The 10,000-nt window shown below is 41.2% G+C and overlaps 1 protein-coding gene across 1 annotated transcript in view; it reads left to right on the forward strand.

Moving 5' to 3' along the window:
* Positions 1-8,304, forward strand: part of LOC137629497 (uncharacterized) — a 21,416-nt gene extending 13,112 nt beyond the window's left edge. The window contains exons 5-6 of the mRNA XM_068360850.1: positions 6,879-7,079; positions 7,809-8,304. Coding sequence (XP_068216951.1) covers positions 6,879-7,079; positions 7,809-7,836 — 229 coding nt within the window. The 3' untranslated portion in view covers positions 7,837-8,304. The remainder of the gene's footprint in view (positions 1-6,878; positions 7,080-7,808) is intronic.
* The last annotated feature ends 1,696 nt before the right edge of the window (positions 8,305-10,000 follow it).

Below are 10,000 nucleotides of genomic sequence, written 5' to 3' on the forward strand. Positions count from 1 at the left end.
CTGCCAGGTATTAACCCAGCCAGCAGCATGTCGGCTGGACTGGTGCCGTCAGGTACTTACTCAGTTGGTGACATGCCGGCTGGACCAGTGCCGTCAGGTACTACCCGTGTCACCGGCTGGACTGTGCCGCCAGGTGCTAGCCTAGCAGTCAAAATGCCGGCTGAACTACAGTATATGATTATACAGTAGCCAGCATATTTGCAGTATGGTATATACTGCAGACAGAAAACTATAGTATATATTATACAGTAGTTATTTTCCAACATACCTTGTGTATCCTGCACAGTCTATTGCTGAGACCAATACTATATTGACAGAAAAGAATTCCTTCAATACTCTGATTATAAATCAGTTAATAACTTACCCCACAATATTAAATAATTTAAGAAGGGTCAGTGGCAGTATACACCTATTCTATCCCTAGAGGTTAGAACGCTTCTCTTTTGAGTTTGCCCTGATAAAGGAAACTCTATAACCTCAATATTGGTGGGAGGTCACAGCAATTGGCTGGAAAGGAGACATAAGTATGTGTCTTTCCTATTTACCTTCTAGCTTACTATCCTAAGCTATAATGGTTAAAATATTAACATTTTGCATAATCTGTTTATCATGTGAGATAAACAACCGCATACTCATTTAATTTTCCCTTCTTTACAGGAGGAACCCCAGATGAAATGCGATGCAATCTTCTGCAACCATAGGAGTAGGAACTTCTACAGTCACAAAGCGTGCAGGTCTCATACCCCTTGCACCATCACTATCGAAACCCTGTGGTACTGGGACCCCCAGGACTGCAACATCTGCCGGACCTTAGTGACCGAAGGTTTCGACGACCCCAAGTCAACGGAGTCGAGGGATGCGGCACGAGTAAAGCTGCGCAAGTGGGTACGAGGGTTCCAGAAGAACTCTCCAGGACCATACCTACCTAACGATAGGATGCGTAGCTTGCTGTTCCCGAAAGTGGGTAGTGAAGTTGTCGTGCCCCAAGCACGACCCGGACTTCCCTGCGTCCAGATTGCCATCGAGACGGATGTCAGTGAGGCGTTGCAAGGCATGGACATCCAACAGGAGGAAAGGATGTCTGAAGGACAGACACTGAAAAGGATCTACTAAAGGATGATCCTGAGGAGGAGTCTACTCTACCTCCGGAAGAAGATGATGTTGAGTTGGAGTCCCTTCCGTCTGTGCCGACACCAGAGCTGTTACCCTCGACATCTTCAGCTTCTACCCCTCCATTGGACAACATGAGCCAGACACTGACCCATCTTACGGCCTTAATGGAGAACTTTCGCAAGCAAGGCGAAGCAAGGGAAGCGAGACTCGAGAGAGAGCTCCGTGAAGCTCCACTTACCGCCTCCCGAGGGTCATACAAGCAACTCAGAGTCCAAGACCTCCCAGCCTGCTCTAAAACCAATCCCTGGAGGTATGCGGAGTCTATGCCGATTACTAACGGCAAACTCTACATCTCGGAGAAGATGGGAGCCGTCCCCTTAGACGCCATCCAGTTTTGGCCAAGCTTTAACGCTTACCCTGATTGCTTCATTCAACTGAAGCATGAACCAACGCCAAAAGAGGAGACGGAACCGAAGGAGGTCATGGTTTTCGACCACGATAAGGCACATGGTCTTTTGTCGAGTAGCCTGAAAAAGGCGGACTATTCAAACTCGAAAGTGTCCGCCTTGAGCAAGAAACACCCTACCTTTCTTGCTCCTGCTTCAATAGCCTTCCCCTTTACGTCGAAGGCATTTAAAACTGTTGCCAAGGCAGTAGAGGCAGGCAAACCATGCCCTGCACTAGAGGAGTGCGGGCCTCTGTCGCTAGCCTTGCCCATGAAAGAGAAGGAATGGAAGGAAGTCCACCTAACCTTCTCAGTAGGGAAACTGGACGCAGACATCGCTGGACGACAGTTTACCTAAAGTCTCCATAAACTTTCTGACTTTCTCTTGCGCAGGGAACAAGAGACGAAGGAGAGACTTGCGGCCTTCTTATCCCTACAAAACTGCATAGAGATGTGTGCAGGCCAAAGAAGTACCCCAGACATGCTCATGATCCTGGCCAAAATGCATATGGTTACCCTAGTAAAGGACCTGTATGCTTTCATGAAGGCTAGGAGAGCCTGTAGAGAGTTGGTGTTCGCTGCTGCAACAGTGAAACACGAACCCAGAAAGCTGATATCTTCTAACATCTGGGGTAAAGACCTCTTCCCGAACGAAGTAGTCAAAGAGGTAGTTGAGAAAGCCACCATGGAAGATAGAAACCTTCTCCAGAAGTGGGGCATCTCCTCAAAGACGAAGTCTTCCCCGGATGCAGGTCCCAACCTAAAAGGAAGACGAAGAAGTCTAGACTTCCCCCTCGGCCTGCTCAACAACATCCCACAGCCATCATGACCGCGGTGGCCCAACCACAGACCACCTTCCAAGTGGTGCTTTAACAGCTGGTTGCCCAGTCACCAGCATTCAACCCCGGGTTTGAGAGGCAAACCACTGCCTTTCGGCAGAAAGGTAAAGGATCCAGATCGGGCTCCTCTAGACATCCCTCAAGAGGTAGGGGAGGACGCGGTCAAGGAGGTAAACCCTCCGGACAATTGAAGCAAGGAGATGCTTCCGGTAGGAGGGAGGCTCCAATATTTTCATGATTGTTGGACCTTCAATCCTTGGGCCCACGGCCTAATCAAGAATGGACTAGGATGGAAATGGAACAAGTCTCCACCATCATTTCCTCAATTCTTCCAACACTCCACCCCCTCATTAGAAGAATATACCTTAGAGCTCTTGAGCAAACAGGTTATAAGGAAAGCAAAGTCCATCAAATTCCAGGGAAGGCTGTTTTGTGTTCCCAAGAAGGACTCAGACAAACTCAGAGTCATTCTGGACTCGTTGTCACTCAACGGGTTCATAGAAAACAGCAAGTTCAGGATGTTAACCCTTCAACACTTAAGGACCCTGTTACCCTTCTAGTCAGTCGCCCCCTCTCCTCCTACCTAGGATTCAAGTTACAGAAGAAAAAGTATGTTCTCAGAGCCATACCCTTCGGACTAAACATAGCCCCAAGGATCTTCACGAAACTTGCAGACGCAGTCGTGCAACAACTACGCCTAAGTGTTCAGGTAGCAGCGTATCTGGACGACTGGCTGGTGTGGGCAGCATATGAAACGGCTTGTCTACAAGCATCCAAGAAAGTGATCCAGTTCCTGGAACATCTGGGATGCAAGATCAACTTCAAGAAGTCTCGACTCTCTCAAGCTCAAGAGTTTCAATGGCTGGAAATCCATTGGAACCTGAGGTCACACCGCCTCTCCATTCCCTCAGGGAAGAGGAGGGAGATCGCAGGGTCTGTCAAGAGACTGCTGAAATCCGACAGGATCTCAAGATGCCAACAGGAAAGAGTACTGGGCTCTCTCCAGTTTGCAGCAGTAACAGACCCAGCGCTAAGAGCACAGCTGAAAGATGCATCAGGAGTCTGGAGAAGATATGCATCAAACGCTCGAAGAGATCTAAAAAGACCGATACCGGCCTTACTATGATCACTTCTCAAGCCGTGGTCGAAGGCCAAGAGCCTAACAAGGACCGTGCCCTAGAAACCACCTCTGCCATCGGTGACCATCCACACGGATGCCTCGACGGAAGGATAGGGAGATCACTCCCATCAAAGGAAAGTCCAAGGGACTTGGTCATCTCTGTTCAAGGCCTTTCACATCAATATTCTGGAGGCCATGGAAGTCCTCTTGACGTTGAAAAAACTCTCCCCTCGTAGATAAGTCCACATCAGGCTGATCTTGGACAGCGAAGTGATAGTGAGATGTTTGAACCGACAAGGCTTGAGATCGCCCCATATCAACCATATGATATTAGCCATCTTTCGTCTAGAAAAAAAGAAGAGATGGCACTTATCAGCAGTTCACTTACAAGAGTTACGCATTGTTACAGCGGACGCTCTATCCAGGCTCAAGCCGATAGAGTCAGAATGGTCCCTAGACGCAGACTCATTCTCCTCTATCTTGGAACAAGTCCCGGAACTGCAGATCGATCTCTTCGTGACGAGCAACAACAAGAAACTACCTCGATATGTAGCCCCATACGAGGACCCTCTGGCGGAGGCAACGGATGCCATGTCCCTCTATTGGAACAAATGGACCCGGATTTACCTGTTCCCTCCAACCGATCTCCTGCTGAAGGTCCTCAGCAAGCTGAGATCCTTCAAGGGCACGGCAGCTCTAGCGGCCCCAAAGTGGCCCTAGAGCAACTGGTTCCCTCTAGTGATGGAACTGAAGCTGAGGCTGGTCCCTCTACGGAACCCAGCACTATCTCAACAGGTTCAGAAGTCGACTGTCTTCGCTTCATCACAGAGAACCCAAAAGCTTCATCTCATGATTTTCTCGCCTTAGCGGTTAAGAAAAGATTTGGGATCTCAAAAGGCAGTAAAAACTTCTTAGAAGAATACAAATCCAAGTCAACTAGAAGACAACATGAATTGTCTTGGGAAGAAATCTCAATAGACTTTTGTCTGTCCTTCTTTATCCACCTTCATGAACAAGGTCTAGCCGCCAACACGATAACTACGTGCAAGTCAGCCCTGACAAGACCTCTTCTATACGCCTTCCAAGTGGACCTGACGAACGAAATCTTTAACAAGATCCCGAAGGCATGTGCTAGACTTAGGCTTGCAGCTCCTCTGAAGCCCATTTCATGGTCCTTGGACAAGATCCTACATTATGCTTCAACTGCGAACAATGAAGTTTGTTCTCTTAAGGATCTAACCCAAAAGGTTATTTTCCTGTTCGCTATAGCCTCAGGGCTAGAGTTAGTGAAATAATAGCCCTATCAAGAAATGAGGGCCACATTCAGTTCACAGAAGTGGGAGAACTGAATCTCTTTCCTGATCCAACCTTTCTCGCCAAGAACGAGATACCCACTAAAAGATTGGGTCCCTGGAGAATCTGCCCTCTGAAGGAAGATGTCTGTGTCCAGTAGAGTGTCTAAAGGTCTATCTTCGAAGAACTTCAGACTTCAGGGGAGGACAGCTCTTCAAAGGAGAAACTGCAGGATCAAACTTATCCCTAAAACAACTGAGGGCGAAGCTCACCTACTTCATTCGCAGAGCGGATCCTGACAGTCCACCCGCAGGTCATGATCCAAGAAATATTGCTTCATCACTGAACTTTTTTCAGTATATGGACTTTGAGCGTCTTCGCTCATATACTAGATGGAAGTCATCCAGAGTGTTCTACAAACACTATGCAAAGCAAGTGCACAAACTGGAGCATTAAGTGGTGGTGGCAGGTAGTGTATTAAAACCGGTCGTCTAGTGCTGCGATGAACAGTGAATTGATTGGGACTATCAATTAGGGTGAAAAGGTGTTGGCACTTCCAGTACGATACTTTTCAAGTGGGTGTCACCATGGTGACACTAAGACTGTTCAGAATCTCAGGTGTGGGATTATATAGATAATACTTGCGCCGTGTGTACATAGTACACAGTATTGATAGTATACAACATTTACAGAAAATTATATTAGAAAATTTTGTCAAAATTTTCAAATTTCAGAGTGGCACTAATCATTTCTTCCCTTTCAGGTAGAAAAAACTTTTCTGTCTACATTGTACGTATAATTCCCTTAACATGTTACACTTGTTATTCCATTTGATCATTTATTTATTAGAGTGTAATTGCGTCTTATTTCACCCTGCAATTAGCACAATAAATATAGCCAGAGTTCTCTTACTTATTTACCTAAGTAAACCTCATATGATTGTATGCTTACAAACTATGGATATAGTTGATACTTAGTTGTTCCGACAACATATACAAACCGTGAGACTTTTTTATATCTAGTTGATACTTATGTTTGTTCATACAATATATGCAAACCTTGAGACCCTTTTCTACTGTCTAGTATGACTCTTCCCTGCAGGGGGCAGGAAGCCCTAACATTGTTCCATGATTAGTGGTAGTGACGTATAACGGTAACGTCATATGTCTCAATGGTCCGGATTACCATAGAAAAAATTGTCCCAAGGTTAAGGCATGTATGGAAATTCACAGATACAGTACTTTCAAGTAATTCTCTGGTACACTTCCATCAGGACAACATGGCTCGAGCCCAAAAAATGGATTTTGAAGCGAAGCGAAAAATCTGTTTTTGGGTGAGATCGTCATGTCGTCCTGATGGACCCGCCCTCCTTTTTCCATATAAGAAAAGGGCTTAGGCAAGATCCCTCCCGAAACTACTATATCTGTAGCACCATGCTCAATGCTACAAGGAATGAGCGCCATCTTGGAGCCATGTAGGGAAGGAAGGGTAACCTTGATAACGGCTCCCCTTCAGTTTAGCCACTTCCCCCTTTGAAGCGAAAACACTATTCGGGTGAAGATTGGTATGTGTCGTATCAAGATATACGTCCCCTGATTTTATGCGATATCCTTAAGAGAAATTTTAAGGATATTCGTGCCAGGAATTAGAATTCTGGAGACCTAAAGGTCAATTCTCTGGGAATATCACTGTAGCCAAATATCCCTTAGAAAGCTACCAATAGGAACCTTCCATCAGGACGACAGGGCCTTCTCACCCAAAAATAGATTTTTCACTTCGCTTCAAAATCTGTTAAATAACCTATATCTATAAGTACATATTTCAAATATTACTTAAATGTTTACTTTTGTTTTCAATGTATATCCAATTTTGGATCACTAAAAGTAAGTTCATAAAAAATTGTAATATTGTGTGTAGACTGTAGTTTATGTTAGTGTAAATGTACCTGTCCATCTTAACAAAACAAGATGAAAACAAAAGAATATTTAATGAATAGTGGCGAGGTCATTTCGGTCCTCCTATTTTTCCATTTCCTTTCATTTTGTTCCATTTTTCTTCTTCCCCTCAGTTCATTCTATGAAATCCGATTTCCTCGGTGTTTCTTGAGGAGCCCAGAGGAGTTCATCAGACTTCTGGGCTCATTAGAGGGAGTCAGAGTGAGATTCAGCATCTGTCTCCCAACGGAAAAAGAACCAGATGAGAAAGCATTACGGGAAGAGATGGATCTTAGGGCAAAGGATTCCACTGGATGCAGATATGATATTGAATGGTGAGTTTGCTTCCTTTTTCTTCTTCGTCTGCATTGTATCTCTCTCTCTCTCTCTCTCTCTCTCTCTCTCTCTCTCTCTCTCTCTCTCTCTCTCTCTCTCTCTCTCTCTCTCTCTCTTTCTGTCCTATTCCTTTCAGCAAATGATGGACCTATGAAGAACTATACCGATTCAAAATTATTTTCTTTAAGGTTTTGTTTACAATAGTTTTTCATTGGTTATTATTTTTCAAGGAAAAGCGAGAGAGAGAGAGAGAGAGAGAGAGAGAGAGAGAGAGAGAGAGAGAGAGAGAGAGAGAGAGAGAGACCTTTCTAATTTAGCTTTGTCTTACATACATAGGCTACTCGTAGTTTCAATCAATTACTTTATATGCCATTGTAATATCATTTATCCAACCAGAGACATTTTCAGAGAATCTCATTGTGTTAGTGATAGAGATGCGTTGATATGTAAACTATAGCAATTTACACTACATTACCTTCACTTCTTTTTTTTATTCATCTCATTATTTGGTTAGAATCTCTTCAAGTGGGTTTTGATCTCAGTATTTCAAGTTCCCTTCATTTTTTTTCTCTCTTCCTGTAGGCCTAACTCTCATATATATCATTTCTTTCCATACAGAATTAAATATATCCTCGTTGTCCCCTCTGCTTTCAGTCATTAGCTTTTATGCCGAGTCACTGCACCCAGCCAAAGTCTATTTCCTAATGAGCTTGTTCTTTGTTCAACAGGAGAGAAGAGAGAATGATGTTTTCCTGAAGAAGATAAAATAAGTTCTTGGCTCCTCATTGCTCTCAACACAACACAGTGATTGTGGGCACACTACTAGAAGAAGCGTTGTATGCTCAAAACGCTGCAATCTGCATAAAGTTCATCGCCATTAGTTGCCTTCTACACAGACAGCACATCTTGCATACCTTTACTTCTAACTTCTAGAGCCTGTCTGATATATCATGCAACTTCAGAAGACCGATGATCCGTTGATATCAATCGCTGGGGCGACAGCAAAGATGATGTTCATCAAAGTGTCGCATATTATTGATATTACAACGTTACAGGCGCCCTTTTGGGATCCTGGACATTCCCATAAATTATGAAAATAGTGCTGCAATAAGTTTCGAGGATTCATGTTCAACTACCTTTTTATAAGTATTAGATTACAAAGTGAAACACGTTATAAAATCTTTAAATGATTACTTTCCCACCATAAAGGTCATTCTTGAATGGGCGAATAATGCTGATATATATATATATATATATATATATATATATATATATATATATATATATATATATACATATATATATATATATATATATATATATATATATATATATATATATATATATGTATATATATACACATATATATATGTATATATATATACATATATATATATATATATATATATATATATATATATATATATACATATACATATATATATATATATATATATATATATATATATATATATATACACATACATATACATATATATATATATATATATATATATATATATATATATATATATATATATATATACATACATACATACATACATACACACACGCACACTCATTTTTCTTGAAACTCGTCACAAACATCTACCTGATATTGATTTTTTGAAGTAACAACTGTGTAGTCAGAGAACGTTCAACATCTCTTCATGAAAACCATTTTTAAAATTCCCTTTTGATATGTTTATTATTCTGATATTTATATTGGGAAGTGTACTTTTTTCTTTAAACATTTCACTACAACATGATTTTAGGACGTGAAAAGATAGTATATGACTTCTATGAAGACATACTTTTGAAAGTGACAAGGCATTGTATGACTTTTATTAAGACATATTTTTGAAAAAGCAGTGTATGATATTTTATTATGATATACATTGGGAAGTGACAAAGCAGTGTATGACTTATATTGAGACTTACTTTTGAAAGTGACAAAGGAGTGTATAGTCTTATGAACTCGAGGTAATGTATACTTAATTTTGATACTACTACTACTACTACTACTACTACTACTACTACTACTACTACTACTAATGATAATAATAATAATGAGGATGATGATAATATACAATCATTACAATTTTATTCATTCCATTACTCAAAACTAGGTCCTGCGTATGCCCAGTCAAAGTAAGTTGCACAGTCAACATTATTTATCAATTGATATAATTCCAATAACTTATGAATTATGAAGCATCTTGATTTAATGCATCCGAAGATTGAAATATCCGGAAATAACCAATTCATTTTTTTCTATTATAATCGGTTCAATGAATATACCGAATTCTTCGAAAAAGATAGTGGTATTTGTTTTCCGAGATTTGTAAACTGTTACAACAAATATTTTTGGTGCATAAAGTTTATATCTATATATTAAAATCCTTGTTACACTAGTTCTTTTTATCATCTTGAGATTTGAATAGCAACTTTCCCTCCCTCTCTCGGAATATGAAAGAAAGCATGTTTGTTTGGGGGTCATTTCAGCAACCTTAGCCTTGTCAAAGTTATTCAACCATGTTTCACACAATGTTAGTATGTCAAAAAGTGATTTTTTTCTTGTTTATTAAATCTCGATTTTGAATAGTTTTATTATCAAAATTAATCGGTTAAAAAGAATAGATACAAATAGGTGGTGCAATGGGAAAACATATCCTAAAAGAAATCAGGCCTGAATTGGTACTGAAATAAACCAATTGTCAGTTACCAATACTAAATTCTATTAAAACCTAGTTGATTAATTTATCTCGAAAGACGTAGCTTGAGGAAAGAACCAGAGCCCGTAGCGTAAGGCCTGTAACTTTCGTTTATACCGTCGTGGCGTTATGAAAACATTAATCAACAACTTTAACGTAGTCTACCGGTACATCATTAAAAGAAAACGTTAAGCAAGTAAACCAAA

This window comes from Palaemon carinicauda, chromosome 37 (genome assembly GCF_036898095.1).
Source record: "Palaemon carinicauda isolate YSFRI2023 chromosome 37, ASM3689809v2, whole genome shotgun sequence".
NCBI classification, from domain to species: Eukaryota; Metazoa; Arthropoda; class Malacostraca; order Decapoda; family Palaemonidae; genus Palaemon; species Palaemon carinicauda.